General features: G+C 44.0%; 1 protein-coding gene across 6 annotated transcripts; it reads left to right on the forward strand.

Annotated features, from left to right (window-relative positions):
- The first annotated feature begins 146 nt into the window (after positions 1–146).
- LOC111072966 (endoplasmic reticulum aminopeptidase 2) lies at positions 147–24481 on the forward strand. 6 transcript variants are annotated; one of them, XM_022365060.2, is made up of 13 exons: positions 147–223; positions 4105–4706; positions 14996–15136; positions 19528–19716; positions 19802–19884; positions 20007–20215; positions 20288–20468; positions 20540–21902; positions 22204–22346; positions 22408–22670; positions 22736–22865; positions 22925–23296; positions 23368–24481. In XM_022365060.2, the coding sequence occupies exons 2-13, from the start codon at positions 4553–4555 to the stop codon at positions 23521–23523; spliced, it is 3384 nt and encodes a 1127-aa protein (XP_022220752.2). In that variant the 5' UTR covers positions 147–223; positions 4105–4552; the 3' UTR covers positions 23524–24481. The 6 variants fall into 6 exon arrangements, with proteins under 6 accessions (XP_022220752.2, XP_022220754.2, XP_022220753.2 ...); XM_022365062.2 differs by having other exon boundaries at positions 19576–19716; XM_022365061.2 differs by lacking the exon at positions 147–223 and adding an exon at positions 451–541.
- The last annotated feature ends 209 nt before the right edge of the window (positions 24482–24690 follow it).

The following is a 24690-nucleotide window of genomic DNA, read 5'->3' on the forward strand; positions in this document are numbered from 1 at the left end:
ACAGGACCAAAAAGGAGCAAATGCAAAGCTCTCTCTGGAGAAAAGCTCTCTCTGTCTGTCTCTCGCTCTTTGTGTTTAGTCAGCTGCCAGAGGATTTTCCTCGTCAACTCGTCGTTTCCTTTTCAATCAGAAAGCAGAAAGAGTTTATCCTTCGTGCTTGATGGACGCCTTTTGTTCGCGCTTGTGCAGCCTTCAGAGAAACCAACAAATATCATTTTCAATCGTATGAAACTTATTTTTATTGAGCATTGTTTCGTTTTCCAATTTGTTTGCCCGACCCCCCTGCGCTCTCGATCCCCCATCCATGCCGTCAATGTTTGTGTGTGAAAATAACCGTGAAAAAATCAAGTGAATTTCCTCCACCCCGCTCCATACAAGAGTTTCGTGTTTACCCACAGCCCCCACCATATCATACATACATACATATATATAAATACGATATATAGTATACGAACGTGCATATATTTGGCGCCTAAAACTGTCGAAATAAGCGAAGGATACTCGACCCCCGAGGCAGGCATTGTTGTGACGATTGTTATAGGTAAAGCATACTGTACTGTAGATATCCTACTCTTAGTTCTGCTCTCCACCCTACTGCTGACATTGACAGTGACTCTGACAAATGTGTTGGCCATGTTTACTTGGTGGCTTAAACAAGTTAATTGCCGTGCGCCAGACACAAAAACCAACAGCAAACAAAGCTGAGGCGGCACCTCCTGCCAGCTCTTCTGTCACAGCTCCAACTCCTGCCAGTACTCTTTGTCTCTGTGTGTCCTGCTCTTCCCTTTGGCTGTGGCGGTACATGTGTTTATCAATTATTCAGGCTGATTGTTGGCATTAAATATTAAAGTATGGCTGTGCAGGATATGTGTTGCTTATGAGGCAGACAGATCGAACCAAAGAACTACTCGCACAACATTCCCAGAGAGCGACCCTTTACGGCCTGGGCCCAGGCTAGTGCTAAAAATAAAACGTGACACCTGCAAAAATGTGCCTCAATGTACGCACCACCTACTAGCCACCCAACTTGCCACCTTGCCACTCATCCATCCCCCCCCATCCCAATCCGCACAGGCTAATGGCCTTGGAAAAGTCCAAAGGCAAAGGCATAACTAGTTAAGGGATTTGCTTCAAATGGGACTCGGAGGGCACTCGATTCTGCTCTGATTGCTCTGTCAGCAATCGAATGCTGCAGTACGTTTATTGGCCTGCCCACCCCACTCCCTTCCTGCTGCCTGCCTACTGCTGAACGACCTTCAAATTGGCATGCAGCATGCAGCATTCGTGTAGCATGTATCGTAATTAATAATGCCAATTTCCCCCTAAAAGCTTTCCCATCCCAGACCATGGTCAAAAGTGCAGCTGCACAAATGCATCCGGTCGAGAGAAAGTGCACAGAAAAGCATAGAAAATATGTAGCAGAAAATCAAGGAAAATTGTGTAAAAGAGTTTAATAAATATGAGGATTTTCTAATACAATTTTATTGATCGATGATTAGGAGGAGCATTTTTAAAGATACTTGACTAATATTTGGTATAGTTAAACATAAAACCATTGTCCGCCCATCAACAAAGAATCACCACGATTCAGTATCTATACCAGTCGGAATGAGGCGCTAAAGTACACATCTGTGTACTAGGTATCGCTTGATTCGCCATTCCGCACATAGTCCATTTTTTTTTCTGGCTATTTATAGCCAGCGATGCGACAGACCGGAAGTAACGTAAAACGTAACAAATGACACTTTGGGGCACAATTTGCACACATGTCGCATACGCAACACACACACACACAGCCAAAGACACATACTCTTAGGTACATGCAACACCAAGCACACACATGCTCCTCTTCTGCTATGTATATGCCACGTTAACATGCCTCGTTGCCTGTTTTTTGGTTGCATTGTCCTCTGTCCTGTCCTGTCCGGCTCTCTGGGCCTGGACCCATGTATGTCCATGTATGTCCAGTCGTTTTTCTGGCCTCTCCTTGTCTTTCTTTTTTGTTTGTTTGTTTTTGGTTATGTTTTTCGTTGTTGTATGCAACGAGCGCAACAAGCAAAAAACAACATGGAAGAAAATCACAAAACAAACTGACGCCATTTTGCCATTAATCCCGACCACTTTATGGCCAGAAACAAACAAACACCCTCACCTCCGTGCCATGCAGTTGATACCCTACAGGAGAAGAGGGATAACTGACATTAGTTTCGGTTTGTGGAGTGCCCCTAGGATTAGTTGAAGAAGAGTTACAGATCCGTATGATGATTAGAATGTATTATAGAACTCATAATATCGTATACTAGTTTAGAATAGATCCTTATTCTAGTGTCCTGCACAGTTCATATTGTATAATTATCATTTTAATTTTGATGATATTTATGTCTGGGTATGCTTATGGCACTTATTATGCATATTTAGATTGAATCGAATTTATATCTGCTCTTTAAGAACTTTAAATGGAAAATCTGCGAAAGTACACAAAGTCCATGAGAAAATACTCTGCCATATCAGAGTTAGCGACGCATTAGTTAAAGCCCCTCCAATCTCTGCTTCTGAGACAACTTTCACACCAAAAATTGAGTCCTGCAAGAGGAGTACGTAAATTTCATTAGGTCATCCCCTTTCGATCCTTTAACTGCTCTAGCCAACAAAATACAAATACGTTCAAGTACTGCCACTATCCTTTCTCCACTCTCCCTTCTCTTACCAATTCTACTCCAGGGTATATCCGATTCGTAGCTAAAACTCTGCCCATTGCAGACATACATATGTACTCCATTGTTTGGTTTATTCATTTTGGGGTTTTTTTGCCCCTTTGTTTTGCCTCCTTTATGCTTTACTTTGTTGCGCCATGTTTATTTTCGCCCTGCCCCACAGATCTAAAGTTGGTTAATGGTAGCAATGGCTGAAAGGTTTACGGCCCGTCCAGCTACCATTTCCCATTTGCCAGCTCCTAGTTTCTTTATTACGTTTTGTGTTATACCAACAGCAAACACAATTGCCCTGGCTGTGGCCCCAGCACCCGTACTCGCCTCGCCTTTTGTTTCAAGTGCTGCTGCTGCCATCAAATGGAGTGGCCATCCCTTCCACGACTCTGCAATTGGGATTCGCATCCCCATCCGCGTATTCCAGTGCTCCATTTAACTGGGTCTAGTGCTCTGGAGTCTGGGAGTCCCATCCTCATCCTGGCTGGTACTGCTTTTGCTGCTGGTCGGCGTGCATTGAACTGCTCTCGGTTACCTCTTCGATATTTTCTTACAGCTTGTGGGAGTTCTCTGTCCAGGGCTTCTCCTACTGGGTGGCTGCCTCTTGCAATTATTGTTGTGCCTCTCCAACCACCACCCCCACCCACATGGGTGATCCCCTTCACATTTGATGTGCATTTGCATTTGCGTGGCCCTCAGGCTATCGAATGCTTTTTAGTCCACGACATTGTCATTGTTGTTGCTCCCTTTTTTTTTTTTACTTCTATTACACTTCTACATTTTTTTTTCCTTGCCACAAAGACCACTCCCACACTGGAGTGTAAGGGGATAGCCATGGAGTCCGAGTACGAGTGCTTTTATTAAAGTTTTTTTCGTATTGTTTGCCTTTCACAATGTCTCCTCTGGCAGCGACACCCGACCGACGACCAGAAGTGGCAGTGTGGCATCAGTTGCAGTCTGCAACGTGCCACAGCCAGCACAAACACACACAGATATTCCCTGCGCCTCCCTTGTTCTCCTCTTTTGTGTGTGCCTTTGTGTGCTTTGCTGCTTTCCTTCCACAGGAAGCGGCAGTCTAACAATAACTTCTAGAATTCTGAGTGCGTTGGCAACATTTCAGATAGTAGTACAAATATTTCTTATTAATTTTTGTTCAGCTAAATGGAGCAGCCAAGAGAGGAGAGCTATAATACACAGACATTATCACACATTGAAGGCGCTTTAAGTTTTCTACTTTGCTCAGTCTTTGCTTGAAGGGTATTGAATATCAGTAATACATTTATTACCTATCTAAACTATAGAATATATAGTTTTTAGCTCTCTCTCCTGCCTTCAGAGTCCATCAATACCAACAGACACTTAAACGCCAATATTTACCCATACATATTTCTCTTTACAGTCTCTACAAGAGCCACAACTCGAACGACATACATACTCGTACATATGTAAAACACCAGGAACTGGACCAATTTTTAATAACAAAAAACCAAACAAAAAAAAGCCAACAAAAAACACAAAAAAACAATCAAAAATCTACTCACCGACCTCTTGCTAGACTTCTACATACCAACTAAAATATATACACGTATACTCGAAGTCCATAATTTGGGAGAACCTTTTGTAACGAGAACTTTTGGATAAACATATCTCTAGACGAAATCGAGAAACCCCCGGACATACCGCAGGAAAGGACACCAACGGGAGAGAGAGAGAGAGAGAGGAGTGTCCTACCCCTACCCCCGTCCAACGTTCAACGTTCAACGTTAACCCATTCCCCCCAGCAAGTGTGACAAGAGAAATCATCCAAGACGGCGCCGCTTAAACCGCAAGCCTACAAAATTGGTCGAATGTTATGTTGTGGGTTCTGTTGTGGCAACATGTCGAAGCGGGATTACAAAGTTGCCACCACGGATGGCATCGAGCTGGAGCCGTTGGGCGGCGAAAAGAGCGACAAGGAGAAGGACAAGGATAAGGAGAAGCAAACGAATGGCGTTACCTTTGGTGAGTGTTCCATCTTAACAGCCATCCTTTATATCCCCATATATGTACATACCACTGCATTGCAATTGCCTGCGGGGACACCTCTTCAAATGATCAAAGCAGTGGGGAAAAGTGCATAATTGCACTTGTGCATAATCCGACGCTCCACGCAATTTAAACTCCCCTTTCCATTTTTTTTTTTTTCTTGTTTTGTTCGTCCTTTTTCCCTGCCAATTCGTGGCAGGCTGTGGCTGTGGCGGTGCCCCTCTGGGATTTATTCATCAAGTTGTTTTCTTAATTACGCCAAATGCAAAACAAAAGCATTACAAATGCGACTCGTCTTCGTATTCCAACCCGGAGGAAGCGGTTACTCATACGCCCCGTTGAATGCCCTGCCTGCGGTCTACAGGCGAACGCAAAGTAAATGAATGTCAGCAAACGTCCCTACCTTTGCCTCCTCTAACCCACCCTCCTCCCACCTCTTAGTGTTTGCTTGCATGCATCTGCCCCCCCTGGTCTAGGCACGAGATTTTTCGAGATGTTTTTTTACCCTGGAAATTGAAAAGTGGAAGAATTGATGCATTCTGTGGGTAGGAGGAACTGGTTTTGAAAGTCCCAGGAGTAAAGTAGACAACTCTTTTATATTTATTGTTGGATTGTGGTATTAATGGGCAGTCGTTTCCAGTAGTGTCAGGCTTCCTAATCCATTTTCTATGCACTCGTGTCACCCGATGGAACTAGATCCACCAGGGTATCCACGCAGTCCCAATATCGACTCTCCTCTTGAATGTTCTTATTTCTTATTTTCTTACATCTCTTCTTTGGATTGCCTGCAGCAACGTGGCTTGAATATTTTTCCGCTTTGACAGATGTCCACCCGATCCGGCGCCCTGCTCCAGATGGCAAAGAGGCCACAGACAGGCGGCCAGAGGGACGAACCAACAAGACAGGGCAGACAGGGCAGACAGGCAGCCTGTCTGGGGGGTCGTTGGTTGTTCCGTCGGTCTCCTCATGCTCTTTAAGCTGTCAGCAATTTCAGGAATTTTGAGCTTTCAATTGGGGCTTGTTTCGGCTGAAAGGCACCCCAGGAGGCGAACCTCAATTGTGGTAATAATATGCGCCAAATGAAGGGTTTTGTCTGGGATCGATTAAGTTTATCTATAGAGAGGGAGAGAAAGAGAGAGTGAGGGAAGTCTCTTAGGGTTTTGTGTCATATTTAAAGATGAAACTGATGAGGAGTTCCATCTCAGGAGCAATAGAACTGACACCTTTGCTATTGGTTCCACTTTAACAGCCCTAAATCCATCGTAATCATATTTAAATTTTGTACTTATCCTTATCCCTTTCCATTCCTCCCCCATGAACGAGGGCGCGGGGTTCAGTTTTGCTATCAATATGCATATCTGGCGACACGTTAAACGCAAACATATGCAAATCATGTTGACTTTATCAAGGCGACACATCGCTGCCACTTGGGCATGCCGTGGGCCAAAGTGGGACACAAGAACGGCGCCAGTCGGTCGCTCTTACTCTCTCTCTTCCTCTCTCTCTGCCCCGCGACTCAAAAATCCCCTCCTCATCCTTCGAACGGCAAATCAGTGTCACGGGAACAGGACGTGGACGTGTGCTCGTGTCAGGCCTCAGCATCAGCCTCAGCCTCAGCGAAGCAATTAAGGATGCATAAAGTGGAGTAACCACTTGACTCAACGCCCCACCACACAGCCGCAGCAGCAGCCACAACTGCCTCAACTGCCACGTGGATACGAGATGTTTACCTGTGACGTAATGTGGTTTAACCTTTGTGCAGGTCACTTTCCCCTCAAGCGTGGGAATACACGATCTGACATGTGTGTGGGCTTGAAGGAATAATGCATTTCATTGGATCTTTGACTAAGAAATGGAATCAGAAATCATCGCTTGATGATCATCCTTTGAGAATGGATTGCAGTGATGTGAATCTAAAACTTCTTTCACACAAAGTTCAAGCATTCTCAGGCATCCTTCATCGCTTGAATCCTGCAGTTTTCTTGTTTAAATATGGCAAAATAACAAGGAAATGTTTTTCTTGGAACACGACTCATATGAACCATCCAACAAGTGCTAACATCTAGCGTAGAGCTATGCCAACAAGTGCTGAAATCTAGCGTAGAGTTCCTTAAACTTTGTTCTTTGAGCTACCAAGAAGTTTACACATTCTTGGGGCTGGCTGCCACACCCATCTAAGGGTTAAGCAAGGAGGCGGCTGCTGACGTTGATAATTGCAGGATGCGTTGCGTTGATTGCAGTCTGAATGGGGCTCTGCTCCTGCTCCGCACACACACCCTCGAGCACTTGATGCGGGGGAGGCTTGACTCGAATAAAGAATTCCTGCTGCCTATCCGGGAGTGCATCAGCGAGATAAAATGGGTCCACAAGAAACAATTGAAGTGGCAGGGAGTCTCTTCCCCCGCTCTCACTCCCTCTCTCTCTCCCTCTCTGCCTCTCTGTGTCGATGTGGAAGAGTGAAAGTAAAGGATACATAGAAATGAAATGTGTTTTTGGGTCAGGCAACTTCAAAACTCAGAAGAGTCGGAAAGGAACGGAACGGAAAGCAAAGCAAACGCTTCGGAATGTGGCAGGAAGAAGGAATGGAGCATGAGACATGAGGCTGGCAGGCGACGGAAAACAAATGGCAAATGGAAAATGGAAAACGGCAACATTTGCTGACTGACAAGCGCAAGCGAGCCAAACCAAGCCAAGCCGAGCCGACGAGCGACGAGCCCCGAGCCAGGCCAAGTCAACCCGTCAAAACGTCAGTGTGAGCAACAATTTATTGTTGCGAAATGGCGCAGGCAAAACACAATTAAATGCAACTACAAAGGACACACAAGGATCCCCTCCCACAGTCCCTGCCCCGCCTCCAGCCACAGCCTCCCACTGGGCGCGTAATTAAATGGAAATGGAAAATATTGCCAGGGGCCTCGCTGGGTGCTGGTACATTTCTGCTGCTGGTACTTGTTGAGGGCCCAGGCACTTGAAGGCTTGCCACAGCCACAGCCACGAGCACATTCGGTTTTTATGGTTTTATATACTTATTACTCTTGCCCAGCAAAAGGGGTCTCGTCTCCAAGAGCTGCCATCTGTATGGGACTATAATTATGGCACCCTCCAATGGGACAAAGAAAAGGAATCCCACAAAGGAATTCGCCTCAAAAGGAACTATTGTAGGGATGCGTGCATTGATTCCTTTACGAAATCTATAATAGATTGCCAACAATTCAATCTGAAATTTAATCAATCATTTACTTTTTTCTTCAGTTCGTTCTGACACCCCCTTTTCACCATGGAAACCCCCGTTTTTACTTGTATCTAAGGGTATCCAACCTCCCATAAGCATTTTTCCAGCTTATCCTTACCCACAGCAGACCCAAGCTGGAGCAGCCCCCCGAGCTCTGGTTGCTCTGTGGGTTCAGCGGGCTCTGATGGCTCTGATGGCTCTGGGGGCTCTGCTGAGGTTTCTGCTCGGTTTCTGCACAATTAGTTTGCCAACAACTCGGTTTTGATCCGCCCGAGTTGATCCCAATGCAATTTCCCATTCATATCGATTGCTTAACCCCTCTCTACACACAGCCTTAACCCTCTCTGGTTAACCACTCGAGTTGAACTTTTTTCCAGTTTGCATTGTTTGGCCCCGCAATGGGCCTAGGAGTGGCCCTCGAACACGGTCTGCCAATTAATTAAATCAATGCAAATGCCTCAAATTGAGTGTGCAAATACGAATACACGCCCCGCTGCTCCCTGTGATTATAACTCATTTCCATATCAAACAGAGTGTGGGAAGGATACGAGTTCTCAAAGATATTGATATGCTTGATTTATTCGAGATTTATTTCGAGTTCTTAAAGCGGATTCTGGGCTGAGGAGTCCCACGGGGTTTCTATAGCAGACTTTGGAGTTGAGCTTTGGGGCTCATAATTGGAATAATAATTGTATCTGTAAGTATCTGTAAACAAACATCGAAAGTTAAGTGTCATTTGCCTATGTATATGACCCTGGGCCCTGGCCTGAACTACTGTATCTTACATTTTCTGCAGTTAAGGAAAATAAACCTAACAATCCTTTGAATCAAGGATAATCACAGCTAGCCTTTCTTTCTGTTTGGATTTCTTCTGGTTGTTAAGCTAAAGATTATCAGGGCAGAGCACGGGTTCGAAATTCAGAATAATTTGATAACTTTTAATGAGTTATTTCTCTGAAATATCTGTGCCATCTTGTGTCTGTGGGCTGTGACAATTTTATGTACCCAAAGCCAGAAGTGAGGCTTTAATTTCGTGAGAATTTCGTTTGCCTTCGATTTTTGCCACATTTGCGCATTTAGTGATCGCATCGAACAAGCCCTTAATCGAGTAATTACAAGGTTTGACTGCCCCCCAGGCCAAATCGCACCCTGCCACTGCCTCTGCCACACACGAGGCAGCCACACAGCAGAGGCATTACGAGCAGCAGCAGCAGTAACAGCTTAAATTTATTGATTGTTTCATAAACAGCGATTATTTAACCACCGTATTTGGATGGGCATTGCCACTGCCACTGCAACACACCGTGCCCCCCCATTCTCACGCTTAATGCCGCTTCCATGAGCCCCATTCCATTCTCCAGCAGTCTGTCGGACGGCAAACACTTGTGGCCATCTTCGGTGTGTGTACAACCAGTTAAGGTCCCAAGGCAATGGGCGACACTGACTGGGTGGGGGGGCTGGATTTACAGGCGGATTTTACGCATACATTTGTACATGTAGATTCTCCTTCAATTCCACACATATGGGATCAATACAAAATACTCGAACGATGCGTTGGGGGCGAGTGGTGTGGTGTGGTGTGTGGCACATGACAAGTCACAAGTGCGGGCAGTAAATTTGCATGCGACAGCAAATACTCAATAGTCGGGATGGAATGGAATGGCAAGAGGGCAGGGCAGGACAGGGAAGGGCAGGGTGTTGAGTAACTTGGTTAACACGAGGTCTGGTTTGGGGGTCACAATTGAAAAGGGAAAAGCAGCGAATCGAACCAGAATCGAGACCAACATTGCGGCAACATCGTGTCGTGTGCATCGAATCGACTTTTGTCTGTGAACCCAATGGAAATGTGCCCCGTATGCAGTTTATTTCTTCCAGCCCACCCCCCCCCTCGAGACTGTGACAGGGTACAGGACACAGAGTCTTGCGGAATTTTCTTTGCTCTTTAAAATGGTTCATCACCCTGGAGTATCCTTTATAGGGTATTCCAAATTTGTCAACGCTTTAATCTCGGCCAAAAAGTAGGCGTTTGATGGGGCGCGGTTTTGCCTAATGAACTCGATTCACACAGAAGGGAACAACTTTAGACTAACGTGACGAAGAATTTATTGAGTTAAGCCGGTTGAATGGGGTGGTGGGGGCTGGCGGTTGCTGGGGGAGGCTGTGGCTGTGGAGGCAGAGCATCCCCATTTTGTTCCCAACAAGTCACCGCGACCGACCTGTGGTGGTGTGTTGTTCGCTGCAAAAGTACCAGCCAAAGTGTACTAGTATATGTATCCATTCGAGGGAAAACTTTGACTTGCCGCTGAATTTGTCGCATTTACAAAACAAAAAGGAAACGTAAACTCATACTCAAACTCAAGAAGCCGAAATGAGATTTCATTTGCCGGCAAAAGTTCTTAAGGAAAACCGAATTAGCATTTGAGTTGAGGCGGCGGAGGCGGCAGCGGCTTTTGTGCTCAATTTGTTGATTGTTTTTCCCCAGTAGTAAGTAACCAGGGAACTCTCTCTCTCTCTTGCCCAGAAGTAGGCAACACAAATCATCGGGATTGGAATAGGAATAGGAATAGAAATCATCAGCATCAAAGCATCGTAAATCTCAAAGGCAGGAGTTGGGTGAGGGGAGATAAAGTGACAGAGACTGAAATGAGCGGAAATGAAATGTTAAAGCACAGAACAGAGCACAGAACCCATCCCTTAAACCCAGAGAACTGTTCTAATGATGATCCCACTCCACGAGTAAGTCGAATGGCATGGGCATGGATGGTACACTATTTGGCCGAAAACACATGATAAACAACACTGCATTTTCGTGGGGGGAGGAGAGAGATATCTGTTTGGTGGGGGGAATCGGGAATGATGTGGCAGGAGGAGGAGGAGGCAGGACTGCTGCTGCTGCTGTTTAAGGGTTGCAATATTTACCGCTAGCTTTCGTCTGCCTGGCAACACTCTACTATACACTGTTATTCCTTCTCTTTCTCCTCTTCAAAACATCGTCTGCTGGCGGAGGGGGGGAATTTCATTTTCATTTTTGCAGGTGAGCAAAATTTACTCAGAGAGAAAGCAGCATTGAGCGAAAGCAAAGCATAGAGAGAGAGAGAGAGAGAGAGAGAGCGAAAGCACACATGCGCCTGGTACACCAACTAGGGTTGCACTCTCGCACTTTCTCTCAGGGCTGGAGCCCATGGAGGACGACTCGCAGCAGCGGCAGCATCCAGTTGGAAAATGTACGCGCACTCAAACGCAACAAAAAGCGCGTGACAAAACGGGAACAGCACCACACACAGAAGGCGGACAGAAAGGCAGAAGGAAAGAAACAGCAAGGAATATTCGGCAAAAAGCACACACACACCCACACACCCACACCGAAACGAATGCGTCGCGTGCTTCCCCAAATCCCCAATATCCCCATCCTTCAACACCACCCTCTGCTGCTGCTGCTTCTGCTCCTGCTGCCGTGCGTGTCTATAGAGTGAAAGAGAAAGAAAGAAATTGCCGAAAAGCAAGAAGCAAGAAAAAAGTGAATAACGGTACAAATCAATTGCTGTAAATAAAAAGTAAATTAGCAATTATTTTTTTGCGTGAAAAGTGTGGAAGAAACTGAATTAAATGTAAATTAGGACACGACATTTCCGATGCGAATTCCCATTGCAATTCCAACTAGACCAATCCCAATGCCAGATCCAACAAAGACAGCAACAAGCTCATCATATTTACAGTTACAATCGGAAGAATATAAGAAGCAAGAGAAAGTAGGAGAGAAGTGGGGAGAAATGGAGGGGAGAAAGCGGTGCTCAAATGTCGCCTCAGGAACAGAACTAATTGAGCCCACAAAAGCGAAATGGAATAATGAACGGTTCTGCTCTGTCGCCCCATGCGAGAAAGCGAGAATGCAGCTGAGAGAGCCAAAGAACCGCAATTCAGTCAAGTGTCAAAGCAAGCGGTGAAAAGGGAAAAAAGGAGCAGCTGAACGGGGAAAAAAAGCAAAAAGAAGTGGTGGGAGGGTGAAGTAGAAGGTGGAACGGGAGAAGTGAAGAAGAAGCATGGTTGAGGACTGGAAAGCGCACTATTGACATATATATGCGCGCATACAAAGAGAAGTGCCGCTGCCGCTGCTGCCGCGGAGCGAGCGAGCGAAGAAAACGCGGCATGAGACAAAACAGGAAATTCACTTACACAGTCACACACACTCATACACACACGCAGTTGACGCATCAAAAAGGAAAATTCGCGCTGTTGAGCTTTTTGCATTTTGACATTTTCATTTTCAAAACACAGATTCCAATGCTAGAGAGAGAGCCATATTATGGCTCTCTTTTTGGAAAATTCCACGCTCTCTCTCTCTCGCTCTCTCAATGCCGCTCTAAGCTCCTTTTGCGTTTTTTTCGTTCTTTCTCATTTCATTTGTTTGTCTGCCAACAACAATGGGCCCAACTAAGAAAATGGGAAAATGAGAATGTAAACAAATACATGCTGAAAAAAAAACAAAAGCGGAAGACTAGTTTTGTGGGTCGAAGCATTTGATACCCTTCGAGATCGATTTGTCTTATACAAGCTGAAGGACTACAGATTTTCCGGGAATAATTTTAGCTTTTGTGTGGCGAATCCTTATACTTTAATATGTAAGAAGATTCTGTTGCTTAGCAACAGAAGATACCTCTGCTGCTACACACATGTTCTGCCTACGTCCGACTGAACTCTATATCGCAGTGTTGCCGAATCATCTTTCAGATCGAGATATTTTAAGTATAATAGCAAAACACAATTGATAACGTTAGGCAGCGGGATTCTAGACTTTTTAGTTTTCATGTTTTGAGTGGTCACTAGAGATCGTGGATCGCACAGGTTCGTATATTCATACATATTTATGGGATATCGCCCGGTGATTATTGGTGGAAAAATATCTTTTAATTAGTTATAGCGTAAAATCGACAAGTGTATCAAACGACATACGCATACAGTCCACAGGAAAAAAATTCGGCAGTGGATAAATAACTAGACAGGGATGATACAAAATAAATACATATGGAATATACATTTCTGATATGTACTTATATAGAACATTTACACTTTATTACTTTGTCTTACAAACATGTAAATTAAATCATTAACCATGTGCCAGGAAGGGTATACACAATACAAATGTGTGTATAATTAAAAGGGAATTGTGAAATGCTTTTTCATGATTCTTGCGTGCCCTAGCCGTAATCAGTTAGGAGTGGGAACGGGACAAAAGAGTTGAGAGGTACTGTTGTTGCATTGACATCAGCCACGAAGGCAAACAAAGAGAGAGAACACACTATTTGACATTACAATACGGTTTACACCACTTTCTACTTGTTCAACTTGGATTTTCAGCACGGCATTGACATTAATAATAGTTCATAGGGAGACACAACGATACATTTGTGTTGAAGCCAAATTGTACTTTCCAAGTATATATATGTACATTGTACATGTAAATATAATTTTGCCGCTGCGCTGATACTACATGCAAACCAAACAATAGTCTTAAAAAAACAGCCACATTTGACGGGAAAAAAGCGAAAACGGCAGCACTGCTTCAGAACCGCCATTTTAACGCCGTGAAGCTAGCCGGCGACTATAAATAGCGGCGCCAAACAGAACTGCAGGATATCCCATCCGGGTTTGATGGGTAGACAAATTACTTAGGATGATTATAACTTAAAAAACTTTAAAAGAAATGTCTAAAGTTGGGGTGGTTACAAATCGTATTTTAGCTTCTCTTCTTGACCGTTTGACGAGCCGCCAGATAAGGAACTGCAATCAGTGCCATTGCGCCAGATAGCACCCACTGATTCATGGTCCGTGCTTTATCTGCCATTTGCTGATTGGCAGGGGCCTCAAATATACTCGTAGTTTGTCGCTCATTCCAAAATTTCTGATATCAGAGACCTAAACCACGAATTATGTCTGGATGATGCTTCACGAAACAAACTTCAGGCTCAAGTGCTCCTCAAAGGCAGACACAGAAATTCAGATATACCTACTCCTACTTTTATATACAAAAGCCGGCTAACATAGAGAATGAGAGAGAGCGAGAGACGTAGATACTAGAAAGAGGAGGGATGGCTAGACATTTTGGGGGGTTGATTTTTGGGCGTTGAAAGCGCTTTTCACTAATTCAATGCGACATTGAAAATTGCGAAAAGTGCGGCTCTGTCTGCAAACTCTACGGAGGGGGAGGCGGAGGCGGAGGCGGACAGAGTGCCAGACGAGAGCGGACGTCTGACTAGACGAAACCGGAAGGGCGTCAGCTTCTGGCTGATGGCCAGGCCCAAAAGGAAAGCGGAAAGTAGAAAATGCTCTTCAAGGGAGCCAGCTAAGTAAAGAGGTTGGGGTAGGCCCTAGGTCCTAGAACCCCTCTCTAGATGATGGCATAAATTATGTATGTATATGTATATATTTCTGTGAAGAGTTTCATTTTTTGGCAGTCGATTTATTGGTTAAAGGGTGTAAAAAACACAGCGAAAAAGTCTGTGCCTGGGGCGCCTGAATAAAATATGAAGAGCACGTGGCTGCTGTTGCGGACAGTCGCATGGGTCTGGCAAAGGGTTCTGGTTTCAACCTGAATGGGTCATAAAAATTGGTTCGTGATTTCCCCCTTTCCAGAGCAAATAGCCTGACAATTATTTGCGGTGTGTGTTTGCGGTGTGATTTTGTTCCTATCCGATACTGTTTCCGGTCTCGAGTACAATTTCGTTTACGGACACGGGCGAATAAGCGTGCGTATTGGCCGGAAGACAAAGAGAGATCGGCCCCGTTAAGATTTCGGTCGTCGGCGGTGGTCGTAGAGGCTCAAAGATTTGGCGTCGCGAGCGCATCGAAATGACAAATGATCCGGACCTCGATGACTGTGCATTTCTCTCAGGTAAGCACCTTCCCTTGGGTACAGTCCCTCGTCGTTCCCGTCCCCCGCTACGGCAGTTGCAATGCCCATTAAATGAATATTTAAGTAATCCTACACCCGCTTTTTGTCCAGTACTCATTCAGTTTTTTAATTACATTTCGACAGGTGGCGAATCGAGTGGGGGCCGCCAGACGCGCACCGGAGTCGCCGTCTGCTCGCAGCGTCGGGCTCTTCTGGTGGCCGGGATCGTGCTTGGCTCCCTCCTCCTGACGGCCATCATCATTGCCTACGCCGGACCGTCGAACGGTAGGTTGAACCACGTCCATATTTACCCTTACCCCCCAAACCCCACATCGCATTTCTTTGCCTTTGTTCCTTGACTTTTTTTTTCGAGCATTTTTCCTTCGTACTTATTTTCATTCCATCCGCAACAAAACAAAGGAAGGATGGGGTTTGTGTGGCTTGTTTCTCGTTGCCGTCACTCGATTATCCCTTTTTTTTTGTATCTGCTGTGCGCTACAGGATATGTAGTCAATTGCAAAAGGGGGGAGCTTTTCTGAAAATATATAAGGAAAGAATTACGAAAATTTGACAGTTCCAACGGGGAAAATGTAATTGAAAGAGTTCTAGTGGAGGCTCCTGAATGGGTCTGCAAATATGAAATATGACTCGGTGTTAGTTCCATTAAATATCTCGAGAATTAAAGAGAACACTCCTATAGGAAAATAATTTCATAAATCGAGTAGAAAATTTAAGGAGTCGAGGCACACCCCGACCTTGGCCGAACTCTATTTTCTATAGATATCGATTAAGTAATGCCAGCAAAAAAAGCCATAAAACTTTCTTCTGTTCGAACTGAGGCTCCATAAAAGAGCCGCAGACGGCCTCATAAATCTCTATAAATGGTAATTGAATTCCAGCCATCCAATCAAGTCCAGGGCCCTCACTCTTGTCTCATTTGGCGGCATGTAATATGCTTTTAACCATATTAAGTGTGGGCCAAGGCGAAATCCATTTCATTCCGGGTATAAATAGACAGGGGCCTCTGACAGAACCGTACCTCCCATGCAGGTGCAACGTATGACGACCTAAGCAACCATGCCATAGGCCGGGAACCACCGCCACCAGGACCTATGGTGGAGGGTGTTGTGGGGTCTGTCGTCCCCGCATTGAATTGCAGAATTATGCAAAGTGCAAACACATGCAAACTTTCTGTTGCATACTTAATGGGGCTAAATGCATTGGGGAGCTAATTGCATTACCCCTAGGGGTCGAGTGTGTGTATGGGGGGGTTGTGTACACAGACATATGTCTGGGTTAAAAGCCAGCTCCAACCCGTTTCGAACTCAATTATCAATCAACATGAGCCTCCCTATACGTGTAAAGTTAACTTACGCTTCCGCAGCTTCAATTAGTGTATTGATTCCCTCTTCCTACACATCTATACAATACCTCATCTAAACCGTATACATATATATATATATCTACTATATCTCCATCTATAAGCAAACAAAAATATCTGTATTTTTTTTGTTTCCTTTCATTCTTTCCCATTTGACGTTTCTGTTTCCGTTTCTCCTCCTCCGTTTCCGTATACGAAACGATTCTTTAACATATCGTATAAATATGAATATTTGAACAACAACAAAAAATGAAATATTTCTCTTAAATGCTTGTTTGATTGATTGGTTGAAATGTGAGTAACAATTATGCCAAATACCCGAATACTTCTAAACTGGTAATTAATCACCACATTCTATATAACCCTTTTCGGCATGTTGATGTCATTGATCATCTGTTGGTTCCTTCCTTTCCTTCAGTTATGTTATTATCTTATTATTGTCATGGTTTCTTAAGTACTGTATATATGATCTCTAGATGTATGGTCTTTACATTAGATGGAATCATTCTAGAGGAGAAGATGAGGAAAGTTAAATCATTAAACATTGTACATACTCTACATCTTTTTTCCTGGTCATCGAACATAAGAAGTTTACACATCGAAAATATCCTATTTGTTAATATGAAGAAGAATCCTCTAAGGAATTTGAGTAAATTCCAAAAATAAGAAGTATGTTTTAAGTACAAAGATATTTATAAATAATAGGGAATTATTATTATTTATTTTATTTTATTAATTTAAGGCTAATATAAAATATTAACTTAAAAAAAATATGCGAGCACTAGCTATTGTGGCCTTCAACTCGGATGTTAATAGCAGCAGTTAGATAAATTCATGCATCTATATTTGTACTAGAACGTTTTTTCTTGTGACTTTTACTCAGAATTGCAAAATGGTAGAGGCGATTGCTTCAGCCATCTGTACATATGTACATACATGCATAAATACACTTAGATAAAAAATTCCTGTAATAGTTCTTGTCGTTGCGCGTAAAATAGATTATTCGGATCGATTTCCGAATAGGGGATTTTTAACATTTTTTCACGCTGAAGCAATTTAAATAAGGACAGACCTTCCCAGAAAATGGCTAAAGTTGCAGCACTGATTGGCACCAGGGGTTGAGTTTGGTGTGAGCGGTTTCCATTTCGATTTTGAATTCCATTGGTGCATCTAATTTTTGAATAGTAAAATTTTAGTTTTATTTAACATCTGTTTTCTTTTTTACGACGAAGAATCTATAATTCCAACATAAGTAAAACATATATTTATGTCCATTTGTGGTACTAACACAATCTGTAAATAACCGATTGAAGAACACAATTTCATTTGAATAAAAAAACCTTACCTGGTTCTTAAAAGCTTAAATATATGCTTTTCATGGCACTGGCAGTAGCAGTGCAGTCAAGATTTTCCCACCTTATGAGGTGAATGTGTTGTTTTGTCAATGCTAGCACCGTTTCCTGCCGATAAACTTCATTTGTTTCAATAGGCTAGAAAAAAGGCTGCCATATGAATAAATCAAAATTCCCCAAAATATAATAAAAGAAAACTGCTAAAATTATTCTTTTAGGTAATTCATTGTTCATTTTCACTGGCTTCTTCTACCACAAGATCTCCATCTGGACTCGCCAATATTTTAGTTAGTTAGTATTAGTTAGTATAGTGGAATACAACCATAGATCTGTCCAGAAAAAGGCTGAAGTGGCATCACTTAGAGGCAGTCTATTAGGCACAAATGTTGAGTTAGGTGTGAGAGCGGGTCTCGATTTTGATTTTGGATTGCATTAGTGTAACTATATTACAATTTAAGTTTTATTTAATATCTGTTCTTACGACGAAGAAACTTTAATTCCAAGATAAATAAATCTTCTTCGAAGAAAAATAAGTACGTTATCGGTGCATCCGTGCACTACCCGCGTAGGTTTAAGTTTTAAAGTAATATGTAATATGTGTTTATTGATAATAATAGTAATGCTCGTGTCGGCGGCTCGAACACAACTAAACGAGTCCATGATATGATATTGTAGGGATGATTAAGAACTATCGGCTACATATAGTTTGATACATTTCAACAGGTTACGCATCGCATGGAAAATATAAATAATAATATTAAAAATAAGAAATAAAAAATTATTTTTTAGTGTTGAGTCGTTTATAAACGAAGGAACAAAACAGAACAAGTGAACGAACTGAATAAGTTCATCTAAATCGTTATTTTTTGTTCGTTCTTTTTCGTTTTACTTAGTTCGTTTTTTACACATTTTGTTGTGTCGGACAAATTAAAGGCAATCCCATCCCATCACATTACATTTAAAAAAATTCGCTTAAACGTCAATTTACTGATTTTTGGAATCACTTCGGGGTACCTAAAACGTCCATAAATTGTTGCAAACTATTTACAAATAGAAATCAGAGCTCAACATTTAATTAAAAACAAATGAACGATGAAAAAAAGGACGAACGAAAAATAACGATGAACAAAAACGACGTCTTAGTTCACTGAATAAAAATGAATGAACGTACTTGTTCAGTAAATTGAGCGATGCTTTCTCCACACTAGTATGTTTCTGACAAAAAAAATTAATGAAAAATACAAAGTACATTTTAGACTTAAAGTACACATCTTTTATCATTAGCAAGAGCATTAATTCTCAGTTTAAGCTCCCACATATACCCTTAAAAAATTACCCCATGTATCCCCCCATTTATCTGGTTACATCTTATGGAATTAGTTTTTGTAATTATTTCAAAAATTGCTATGATTTATTGAAGCTTTGTATGAATATTATTATCTCTGTTCGTGTTGTAGATTTTTATGCCGATTTCCTTATAACTGATTCTTATTGTCAATGGTTTAGATACATTAGTTTTCCCCATCATTTTCAACTGGTGTTTGAATCGAGATTCATTCGTGTTCCTCTCATTTTCCACTGAAGATTGATCGAATTCAATGCCCTCCATATATCGCGACATTCAGCCAGAAAGAAACTCCATTTGTGATACCCCTAACTTGAGTTTTGTTTCCACCCTTTAGATGTGCTAATGACTTGAAACGAATCCAATTATATAACTGATTTACTGCTAGCTTTTCTTTAATCCCCCCCTAGATGATTTTCCCCCCTATAAAACCCCTCTCTATACCTCTCTCTCTCTCTATCTCTGTTGATTGTGTATAATGCAATTTGCTTTAAGATACTTAGCAACGAATCCCCCAAAAGAATACCCCCGAATCGGAGATGAGAAAGATGATTTATCCAGAACCCATAATGACTTTGCGCTTTGGCTATCCTTGCAGACTGCTCCTGCGGGACGAAAACCGTGTCCGGCTATGAAACGGATGAAGAGAACAACACGCAGCCCTTCAATCCGATTGCCACCAACGGCGAGCCCTTCCCCTGGGTCGAGAAGATGCTGCCCACCAGTGCCCGACCCCTGCGCTACATGGTCACCATTCATCCCAATCTGACGACATTGGACGTCAAAGGTGAGGGAGTCGAGAGTGCAATTTTCCCCTTGATTATAATTAGATTGTCTGACTTGCATTCCGCCACCTCTCGCTCGATTTCCAGGCCAAGTCACCATCGATTTGCACATTGAGAAGGAGACCAACTTCATTGTCCTGCACATCCAGGACCTCAACGTAACCGAGAAGGTAAGCATAGCACAGCAGAGCATTCAAATTAAGCCAATTAGCATCCAATTCGCGATTTGAGTGCATCTATTGATTGGTTTTTTTTTACCATTTGCCATTGCCATTTTCCATTGCCATTGCAGGCCATTGTGACCCCTGGACCGAAGGGATACGCCCTGAAAATTGTCAAGGTGCTAGAGTTTCCGCCGCGCCAGCAGCTCTACATCGAGGTGAAGGAGAAGCTCAAGAAGAAGTCCAATTACACTTTAAATCTGCGCTGGTACTCGAAACTGAATCCCGAACCGGAGGGCTTCTATGTGGACCAGTACGAGAGCTCCAATGGTGTGGAAAGGTACGGGTATAAGGGATAAGTGCTTGCAGCATACAAGATGTCGCTCTCAACATGCTGGAACTTTACTTACAGATTGCTAGCTGCCACTGTCTTCCGACCGAATGGTGCTCGACGGGCCTTCCCCTGCTTCGATGAGCCGCATGTGCGAGCACCCTTCCGCATATCCGTGTTCCGCGATCGCTTCCACATCGGTCTATCCAACTCCATTGTGCACACCACCGAAGATGTGGGCTTCTACATGGGCACAGGATTGGTGAGTGTCTAAAAATATATAGCAACAGGAGACATACATAAGTAAATCATTGTTTGGTCTTTTCCATGCAGCTTCGGGATGACTTCATTGAGACTCCTGCCTTGCCCGCCGATGCCGTGGCTTGGGTGGTGAGCGACTTCCAGCGTGAATCCCTGCAGCCCTCGGCCGCCTACATACCCACCACACCGGCTCCCTACGGCACGGGGGCGGGGGGCAAGAAGTCTGCGCAGTTGAACAACTACACGCAGCTGAAGAGCAAGAACCCGCCTGTCCGCAACATCACTGCCCTGACGCACTCGCTCAACGTGAACCTCACGCCACGCCAGAATCTCAGCCACATTGCAGCGGTGGCCACCACAACAACAGCCCTGCCGGTGAGCCTCAATGGGAACGGAAAGCCCACGAATCTCACATCCCTGTCTCAGTCGACGGGCTCCTCCATCAAGCGTGCGCCGTCGTACACCTTCTATGCGCCGCGCGATCTGCTGGTGCGCTCTTCGTTCATACTCCACACATCGCGGGATGTGCTGGAGTACCTGCAGACGTGGCTGGACATTAGCTATCCCCTAACCAAAGTGGACTTTGTGGCACTGCCCTCGCTGGACCGCAACATGATCTCCTCGCTGGGCCTGGTCACGCTCAAGACCTCCTTCCTCACGGATCCCAGCTCCATAACGTCGGAGCAGTACCAGTTCAGTGCCCTGCGCATTGCCGAGGCCATGGTGCGTCAGTTCTTTGGCGGCATCACCTCCCGTAAGGTACTGAAGGACGTCTGGCTGTGGGAGGGCCTCATCCAGTATCTCGGCATCCATGCTCTCGCTCCGCTCCAGGAGAGCTGGCCCCTGAGGGAGATGTACCTGCTGAAGATGGCCACAGCGGCGCTGGACATCGATGCCATCCAGGGCTGGGACAGCATCATGAACGGCACCAGCCACGATGGCAAGAACGAGGACTTCTTTGTCCAGAAGACGGCCGCCATATTCTCGATGCTGCACACGGCCATCGGGGAGGATCGCTTCCGGGGCTGCCTGGGCTCCTTCCTCAAGGTGAACCGCTTCAAGACCGCCGAACCCTCGGATCTCTGGACCATCTGCACCAAGAAAGCCAACGGCTCGAAGAACATCAAGGACATGATGACCCTGTGGACCCATCAGCCCGGATTTCCCCTGCTCACCGTCACTAAAATGGGCAACAGCGTCTCCATATCACAGCGCCCCTTCCGGCCCGCCGACTTCTTAGCCATCCACGACGACTCCTACGACGGCAACAACTACAACAAGACCACTGTGAATGCCACCGATATGCCCAGCACAGTGCCGCCCACGCCCCAGGGCAAGCACAAGGCGGTGCCGCACATGAAATGGATCTTCCCCGTCACCTACGTGACGGACATCAACAACGTCAGCGAGACCCTGTGGATGCAGAATGTGGATAGTAAGTTTTTTTTTTGTCTGTTTTATTGCTAGAAATTGGAGAAAGATAAAGCTGGAATACACTGTCCCACTGTCCCTTCATTCATGGAAAAACCAAGGGATCTCTACTAGAACCTCGTCGACGAAAGTATAGCTGTGGATGTATTTAGGTCTTTAATCTGAATCATAAAAGTCAAAGCTCAATCGCAACTTCTCTAGAAATCCCTTTAATAGAATCTTCGGTATCTACGCTTATGTATTCACAGTATTTCCATGGCTATTTTCCCTCCCTTATCATTAATTACCGAACCCTGTTTCCACAGTAAACTTCAATGTGCCGGAGAACGTCAAGTGGATCAAGGTGAATGCCATACAAAATGGTTACTATCGCGTTGTGTACAACGACGATAACTGGGCAAATCTCATCGAGGAACTATCCAACAATCCCAAGAGGTTCAGCAGCGAGGTAAGAGTCCAATAAGCATGCAGCGCGTCCAGCCATAATTGAGAGATAATTTTGCCTGCAGGATCGTTTGGGTCTGCTGTCCGATGCCTTCACGCTGTGCCATGCCAATCTACTGCCCTGCGAGATCACCATGAACATGATCCAGTATCTGCCCAGCGAAACGCACTATGGACCCATGGCATTGGCGCTGCGGCATCTGGAGAAGTGGCGGCGGATACTCAAGTACTCCGAGTGCTTCCTGATGCTCAGCGAATTCATCAAGATGAAGATCTCGACGGTTATGGAGAAGGTGGGCTGGACAGATGAGGGCGATGTGGCTGCCAGGTAGGAGAGATCTATCTGTGTGGGGATCATTAGAATATTTCTGATCGATTCTTTTCCCCTTAAAGATTGATGCGTCCCGAAGTTTTGCTGGCATCGGTGCTGTGGGAGGATATTGATAGCATAACCAAGGCCAAGAATATGTTGAATCAGTATCTGTACTACAATGGATCGGCCATAGCGCCCAATCTGAGAGAGGTAAGCGGTGCTCTGGCGGTGGCAGGAGTAGATCTAACCAAATTTTCTTTGTTCTTTAGGTGGTCTACACGGGCTCCATTCTTTCCGGGGAGTACATCTATTGGCAGCATTGCTGGGAGCGCTTCGTTACCTTACAGCGGACCTCGGAGACTTTCGTGGAGCGAATGCAATTGCTGCGTGCTTTGGGCAGGACCAAGGATGCCTGGCTGCAGAACCGCCTGCTGTCGCACGTGACCATGCTGCCCACGGAGGAGGTGGTGCAGGTGCTTAAGGCGATTGCTGGCACGCCCACAGGTGGGGCCATGGCCTGTCGTTTCCTGCAGGCCAAGTGGTTCGAGCTGGAGAAGCGACTGGGACCGGGAACGATCAGCTTTGCCAAGGTGATATCGGCCATCACTCAATACGGAGCCACAAAGTTCGATTACGATGAGGTATGGCATCTCTACAGATCTCTGGAATCTTTACAATATATACTTACGGATTTCTGTTGCTCTTTTCTCAGCTCAAATCGCTGGTACATCGCTTCGGCAGAGGTCAGGGCATGTCCGTGCTGAACATGACCCTCAGCAGCGTGGCCTCCAATGTCGAGTGGGTGGCTCGCTCCCAGACGTCGCTCTACAAGTGGGTGGAGAGCAACCTGCACTCGCACCGCCGATAAAGGATAGAGGAATAAACCCCAAGGAGGAACTTCTTCTTCTCACACTCATTTGTAATTATGTTCCTCTCAGACAGACGGATGATCTTCAGTGGATTTTGATTTCGCCGCGTAAACTATGGATCTATATAATCTATACCATATCATTGCCAATCTCCTTGGTTCTCTACTCTCAAACATACACACACACTATAATTTTAGACACAACCCCTTCGAAGCGAACTCAAAATGTAAATTACGATCGATGGATCGATCGCAGCAGTTCTTATACGAGTATAGTTCTTATATGTGTACAATATATCTATTCCAAATTGAGAAAAAAAGAAACATTTTTCAATATCTACAACTGAACATAAGGATATCTATCTATATATGTATATTGTATATGTATATGTATGTATATTTTACAAACCGACAAAAACATATTTAGAGCAATGTGGGATAAATGTAGTTCGTAAGCAGAAGAAGAAAAAAAAAAACAGAAAAACCAAAACATATTTTTTCAGAAAAACTTAAAGAAAACAAACCCAAGATCAACTATGGATTGCATTCTATATGGTAACAAAGAAACAAAAAAAAAAAACAAAAACACTGTATAGCCTATATTGTATATTAGTATTAGTGACCAGCGTGTGTATGTATATGTGTGTGTGTGTCAGTATGTGTGTGTTTTGAAATATCACAAATATCTTCCTTTTTGTCCAATCGAAATTAACTTATTTAATATTTAATAATTATCTAACAGAAAAAAGCCTGCCTGACACTAAACAAACAAAAAAAGATGATCGTAAATCAGTTATAAAAGAAAGAGGGGACCTTGATTATGTGACTCATACATACATTTGTAGTTCTTCTTAGGTTTTAATCGGAATATAAGCCGAATATAAATTGAAGAGTTACAAAAAGTGAACTTAAAGAACCCTGAAGGGATACTTAAAATTCTTTAGCAGCGCTGAAAGCTTGTTGCCTCCTGTTGAAAACTGGTGATGTAAAATTCTGCAAATATTTCTACAAATCTTCTTGTACAAGATGTAAATTCACAAAGAACAGGAGAGGATTGTCTTTAAATCCTTGAAATCTTTTTATCCAATATTTAAGTTGAAAAAAATATTGATGTCACATTTTGCACAGATTTGAGTGATCTGTAATTATTATATTATCAGTATTACG

The sequence above is a fragment of the Drosophila obscura genome, unplaced genomic scaffold, assembly GCF_018151105.1.
Source record: "Drosophila obscura isolate BZ-5 IFL unplaced genomic scaffold, ASM1815110v1 contig_192, whole genome shotgun sequence".
NCBI lineage: Eukaryota > Metazoa > Arthropoda > Insecta > Diptera > Drosophilidae > Drosophila > Drosophila obscura.

Coding starts and splice junctions, on each gene's coding strand:
- LOC111072966 (XM_022365060.2), top strand. CDS start 4,553: ATGTTATGTTGTGGGTTCTGTTGTGGCAACATGTCGAAGCGGGATTAC. Junction 19,717..19,801: donor GACGACATTGGACGTCAAAG/GTGAGGGAGTCG, acceptor CTCGATTTCCAG/GCCAAGTCACCATCGATTTG. Junction 20,216..20,287: donor AGCTCCAATGGTGTGGAAAG/GTACGGGTATAA, acceptor CTTTACTTACAG/ATTGCTAGCTGCCACTGTCT.